This window comes from Myotis davidii, unplaced genomic scaffold (assembly GCF_000327345.1).
Source record: "Myotis davidii unplaced genomic scaffold, ASM32734v1 scaffold168, whole genome shotgun sequence".
Classification (NCBI taxonomy): domain Eukaryota; kingdom Metazoa; phylum Chordata; class Mammalia; order Chiroptera; family Vespertilionidae; genus Myotis; species Myotis davidii.
In genome coordinates, this window is record NW_006383016.1 from 8,700,022 (window position 1) to 8,706,814 (window position 6,793).

General features: G+C 35.5%; 1 protein-coding gene across 8 annotated transcripts in view; it reads left to right on the forward strand.

Annotated features, from left to right (window-relative positions):
* Nucleotides 1-6,793, forward strand: part of SNX13 (sorting nexin 13) — an 87,310-nt gene that overhangs the window by 55,773 nt on the left and 24,744 nt on the right. For all 8 annotated transcript variants that reach the window (XM_015558170.1, XM_015558169.1, XM_015558172.1 and 5 more), the window contains 2 exons: nucleotides 398-435; nucleotides 4,170-4,239. In XM_015558170.1, the coding sequence (XP_015413656.1) occupies nucleotides 398-435; nucleotides 4,170-4,239 (108 nt within the window). The remainder of the gene's footprint in view (nucleotides 1-397; nucleotides 436-4,169; nucleotides 4,240-6,793) is intronic.

The following is a 6,793-nucleotide window of genomic DNA, read 5'->3' on the forward strand; positions in this document are numbered from 1 at the left end:
CGATAAGTCTGGCACATCAAGGCAATTAGGGGTGGCCAGGCAGGCAAATAGGTGAGCAATTAGGAGCCAGCGTTCCAGGATTGTGAGAAGGCTGTCCCCCAAGGTGTCCAGGATCAGAGAGGGTGCAGGCTGGGGTGAGGGGATACCCCCACCCCCACCACCATGCACGAATTTCATACACCAGCCTCTAGTATATATATATTCACTGAAATTCCTGGCTGGGAAAACCATAGGGCTTAGAGGAACAGGTGTTTGGCAGTAGTATATGACAGTTTTCTTTTATCTTCTGTTATGTCTTTGGCTTGGCTAACTTTCATTCTTGGTGTTTGAACCTTAGATAAAGCAACCGTTTCAAAAGTCTTTTACTGTATACTAAGTTGAATTTTCTTTCCCACAGAATCTTTCAATGGGTCCCCTACAGGAAGCATAAATTTGGTATGTACTGTTATGGGTACTTAATTATTAAAGTGGCTTGAAAATAATATGAGTTTTAACATGAAAATGAATAATATATTTAGAAGCCCCCAAATCATCCATTAGTATTAATAGGAAATTATACTTTTAAAGAAATGTTAAATTCAGATATAAGACATCTGTGAATTAGAATTTGAAAATGAAACTTATTTTCATTTAGTATTTTTAAATTACTCTACTTAGTACAATGATAGGTAGTAAATTTGTGACATAAATAATTTACATTGGAATTAGTTTCTTCTTTTGTATTTAGAAAAGAAATATAAAACTAGTTGGGATACCTGAAAACTTATAGATATTTCTTAAAGTCTACACTATAATAGATTCAGGTGGTTGTAAATTTTTTTAATTGTAGAGAGTTTTATAGTGAATTAGGCAAGTATTCTATGATTATAGGTTTAAGAATGACAGGTTTTTAGCATATGAGCTCTCATTGATGTTTCATGTTATACAAGGTGAGCTGTGAAGTAATGAACATTTCAGTTCTTTTATAGTATTTTCATTGAATAACTTAATTCATAAAATGCTAGTAGGAAGAAATATTAGTGTTCTCTAAAGTTCAGTCCAGAGTTTGCAGGGTGTCCGGGAGATTGCTTGGTTTTTCCTTCCACCTACATAACTTTCTCTCAGACTTTTTGCAATAGTTAAGTGGTATAGAGGTCCATTATCTTATGTTGTTTTCTATACTATACACTTACTTCTAAAATAACCTCACTGAGTAACTGCTCTATTACCATACAAAGTATAACCTTCAACAAAATATTGCAGCAAATCAGCCAGAGTGTTATGTCAGATATTTTGTAACATTTAAAATGTTTTCCTAAATCATTTAGTATCATTATCATTTACTTGTTATATTCTATAGCTTTATAACAAAAAGGAATAGCTCCTAGAGCAGGAAGAAAATGTTAGCAAAATTTTCATTATATAGAGTAAGTTTCCAGTGTAACAAAACCTTTGGTTGGTTTTAAAGAGAGTGGGAGGGAGGGAAGGAGGGGGAAAGAGAGAGAGAGAGGAGAGAGGAGAGAGAGAGAGAGAGAGAGAGAAAGAGAAAGCATTGATGTGAGAGAGACACATGGATTGGTTGCCTTCTGTACATGCACAGACCAGGTTGGGGATGGAACCTGCAACCCAGATATGTGCCTTTGACCAGGAGTTGAACTGGGACCCTTAAGTGTGCAGGCCAACACTGTTCCCTGAGCCACACCAGCCAGGGTGAAAACTTGGTTGTTTTATGTTCCCTGTGCTGGTTTGTAATTTGAAGATAGCATAGATAATCTAAATTTTGTAGAATACTCTGTTTCCTCTGCATCTTTTCTCTTTCATATAAGGGTAATATTAAAGCATAGATTGTGCTATTTCTACTGCAATATTTTATTATAGGTCATATGAGCACTTAAAAATAAATTCTATTTCTTTTTAAAGTATTTTCATTCATATTCTATCCTAGTGGTCGGCAAACTGCGGCTCGCGAGCCACCTGCAGCTTTTGGCCCCTTGAGTGTGGCTCTTCCTAAGACTTAGGAGTACTCTAATTAAGTTAATAATAGTGTACCTACCTATATAGTTTAAGTTTAAAAAATGTGGCTCTCAAAAGAAATTTCAATCGTTGTACTATTGATATTTGGCTCTGTTGACTAATGTGTTTGCTGACCACTGTTCTATCCTGACAGAGTTTAGAGCTGGCATTATATTATTGGGAAAAGTAGATTCAGGAGAGACTAGGTGATATGGCTGAAGTCTCTTATGGTATCAGTGGTGAAGCTGGACTAGACCTGATTTATTTTGATGATCCTCCCACTTGACTTGACCAGGGGAGTGCAGTGATATCTGTATGGATTTATCACATTTGCCTCTCTTAATGATCGGTCTTTAGTAGATACACTTTTGGCTGTCTTAGAGTGCAATTGCCATAATTTAAATGGTTTTATGTCATCGATATGGCACATTCTAATCATTTAGGTGACTCTTTTACTAATAATTGGTAATATCACATTAGGATTTCAAAGTTCATTCAGTTCATTTGGTTATTGAAGTGTAAAATATGACACAACCATATGTTTGTGTGTCAGAGGTCCCCAGCACCACTCCTATGACCAGTGATTTACTAAGAGGTGTCACAGACCATGACATAGTCATGCTCATGGCTAGGATTTATGACAGTAGGTCCTTGGGTTACGTGGGAGATCCATTCCTACGGGTCGTGTAAGGCGATTTTCTCCGTAAGTTAGAACCCACCTACATAAGCACCTACCTCACTCACATGGAGCACAGACACAGCAGTAATGAAGTGAGACAGTAAAAAACAATTTAAAAGAAAGATAACAATTCTTGACCTTGTGGTAAATAAATAATAAAAAACATAAAGCACATATGTACATACGTCAAAATGACGGAACTTTTTTTATATATAAATAAATGGGAGATGGCAACGTAACCACGGAGCGACATACGTCAAGTCTGATGTAACCCGAGGACTGCCTGTATAGCGAAATGGTATAAAGCAAAATCAGCCAAGGGAAAAGTTGCATGGAGTAAAGCCTAGAGTAAACCTGGCACAGATTTCCAAGAATCCTTCCCCATGGAAATCCCATGGCACAAACTTAATTCCCCCATGATGAATGTTACAGCACAGGTGAAATGCTGCCACTAGGAAAGCTACCGAACTAAGTGCCTAGGGTTTTTATTGGAGGCAGGTCATATACGCACACTCTGCCTAGCATATGCCAAAATTCCAGATTTCCAGAAGGAAAGCAGGTGTTCAAGATAAACCACATCCTTGTATAAACAACTCAGGTAGTGTGAGCCACTCTTAGCAGTTAGGAAATGGCAGGAACCTTCCCTAAATCAAATTCCCAGATGCCATCCAAGGGCCAAGATTGCACGCAATCTCACGCAGTTTCAACCCTGCTCTATTAACTCTTCTGTACAGTTTGTCTTCATTGTATGTTTATTTTCTTTTCTCTGTATGTGTGGAGACTGTAAATATATATATAATTTTAAATTTAGACTCAAAAACCATAGTTATAAAAGATCTCAATCAATTAGTAATAATTTTTGTTTGTGAAATTAATTTTGAAAATTAATTATTTAAAATCCATCTTGGGCTATGGATTCAGTCCATTTAATACATAATCTTAATAATAGTTAACATTTTTTGGGTTAGGCAGTCTTCTAAATGTTTTACATGTCTTCTCATTTAATCCTCACGTAATCCTGTGACGTAGGTCCCTTTATTTTATTTTATAAAGAATCTAAATTAACTAAAATTATTTTTAAATTAACAAAAGTGCAGTTAAATAATACAGAGTTGGCTGTAGTATATTTCAACATTTTAAAAAATTCAAAACATTTAATTAAAATATGTCCACTTATTTTTATCCACATTTTTTCTTGCTGTGTATTGAATATAACTGACAGGTAGCAAATTTTAGCATATGGACAAGCAATGAAGGAATAATCTGATTGATTTGATTAAGAGTATTTCTAAATTACTTTGTTTTATAGTTTCTTAATCTTGGCTTTTCTTTTTCCTGTTGGTGTAAAAGTGAGGGTTATTGTTAATGTGGTGGCTTTACAAATAATATAAAGATTATATGGGGCAAAGGTGAGTAATGCATATGTGATGTGGAATTCTTTAACACTTTTTTCCTATGAAATTAAAATCTTGTTTCTTGATTTCCCCTCTCCCCCAAGTCTTTAGATGACCTTTCAAATGTATCTTCTGATGATTTAATACAACTTCATGCTTACATTTCAGACACAGGTAAGAAACTTAAAAATTTGATTATTATTACCCTTATATGATTTTCCACATTTATTTTTATAAGCCATTCTTCTATAGTCATATTTTTAAGTTAGTTTTTCCCCTGCAGCATGTTCCTCATTAAATTCTTTGAAATTTACTTACTTGTGTATATAGGTATTTTCTTTCTGTAAGGTTGTCACTGTTAACATTTTAAAAAGCTCAAATTCTAAGTATTTTGTCATTGCTAATAAACTCGAACCAATCTTTCTCTCTTTTTATTTGCATCTAGCTGATATTTGTCTGCATAATTCTCATTAAATCATTTGGGAGACAGATTTTAGTTCAAAATTTGTTTTCATGAATACAAAGCCAATTAGATAACTGAATAAATGAAGCTTATAGAGGTATATGAGTTTACAGAAGTTCAAGACATGCTTGGATTAGGTGAGAAACCTCTAAGATTTTGTGTCTCAGTCAGCAATATGGTTAGTGAACAGAGAAAAAAATCAATATTCATCATTGCCATTAGGTTATTAGATAAAGTCAGTAAGTAGTAGATAATGACATTTTCTTACGTGGTCTCTCCTTGGTCCTAGAATATAGGAGTATTGTGATAGATTACATATTAAAGTATAGACATACTGAGATATAAGTCTCAGTTCAATTTAATGCTTACATTTTAGATACTGAAATGAAATTTATAGTATAAGTGCAGTTTAAAAGATAATTGGCATTATTTTTTTAAATCTGTTTTCTTTTGCTTTTACTGGAGCTGGAATCTCATTTTGCATTCTGTTCTCTGCTAAATTTCTGTAATAACTTATCTATAATTTCTGTCTCAGTTCCTTTTTTTTTTTTACAGTAGTTGGTGTACACATTACTTTGCTCTTAAATGTCTTAGATAAAAACCTTGTCAATAAAACCATGTTGCTTTTCTTTCTAGCTTTTGCTAGAGTTGTCCCACCTTTTCCTTCATTAAAATTTTAAATTATTTTATAAACCTCTATTTTCTTGGTTGGCTTGTCTTCCATATGAAAGCCTTTGTTAAAGTGCAAACATTTAGTATTTGTGCTTTTACTTCTTTCTTGAAGACCTTAAGCTTTCATGTCTAGAGGAAGATGCTCATGCCCATATTTCTTTTGTGGATCTTTCTCCTCTCTGAGAGTTCTGATTTTCCAGCTGCATTGTCCATTTATTTAGCAAGTATTTATTAGCTTCTTGTAGGAAGCACAATGCTAAGCATTTTTAATAAATTGTTATTCTTGTCAGACAAACATTTAAATACTAAAAAAGCAGCATACATAGTAGTTAGGAGCACAACGTTTTATCCGGATTGCTTGGGTTGAAACCCGAGCTTTGCCACTTAATACTTGGGTGAAATTGGGTGGGTTCTTTAACTTCTGTTCTTCAATTTCCTTATATGTAAAATAGAATAATAATACTACTTATTAGTAATGCTTATCTCATAGGGTTATTATAGGACTAATGAACTCATTACAATAGTAATAACCTGATGGGGATTTTATATTAGTGCTTGTTCTATAAATATTTATTCTATCAACTAGAGGCCTGAGTGTGGTCTGGCTGGCTCACCCCAATTGGGGCCCATTGGGCCAGGCCGGCGGTGGGGAGGGGCCACGGGCATCCAGGGAGAGGGGCCGGGGGCGGTTGGCGGTCGGCCCCGCCCCTGATCAGGGTGTTGGGGGCAGATCAGGGACAGGGCCGGCTGGAGTGGGGGGGTGGACAATAAGGGCCCCGCAGGCTGGTTGGCTGCTACAGTGCGCATCATAGCCACTGGTGGTTCTGGTTGTTTTGCCGTTCGGGCCGCTGGGCTTTTATATGTATAGATTGGCCTCCTGCTTCTCTCTGAATCTAGATCTTCACACTCTTAACCTCTTTATTATAGGAAGAACTGATAGTCTAGTGTAGTGCTACTCAAACAGTGGTCCATAGACAAGTGCTTATTGCTTCCTTCATTGCAAAATCTTGCTTTAAAAAATATTGGCTAAATTAAGCAATATGCTTAGTGATGAGATTGATTTATATTCTGGTCCTACATTTTTATCTGGCTATAGATTAATAACAGTTTGCATATCACCTGCTATGAGTAACATGGTCCTAATGAAAACAAAACCTATTTCCACTGTTATATCTTACCATCATCCCAAAGTCAATACATGTAACCTCATTTATCTTCTTTAAAGCCAAATTACCTTCTGTCTTCTGTACTGCTTTTATAATAACCTCATTGTTTTTCCTATGGTGCAAACATCCTGGCCATGATCTCTGTGCCTATTAATTTGTGATAAATCTGATTATTATTTTGTAGAATGCTTTCTTACATTTCTCTTTTTCTATTCCTTGCTATTCTCCTTGCTGTTATTAACTCCTAACTGGTTATGGTTTGGTGCCTAATTGACTTCTGTTTTCTATTTTCCTTTCCCAAACGTATCTTAAACACAACAGATAAAGCCATTCCCTTATTTATAGGCTAACTCTCTTGAATGAGGGCCGGTTCTCACATGATGAAAAAGTGTATGGCAGTTTGTTATGCATAGGTCTCTGAGAGAAG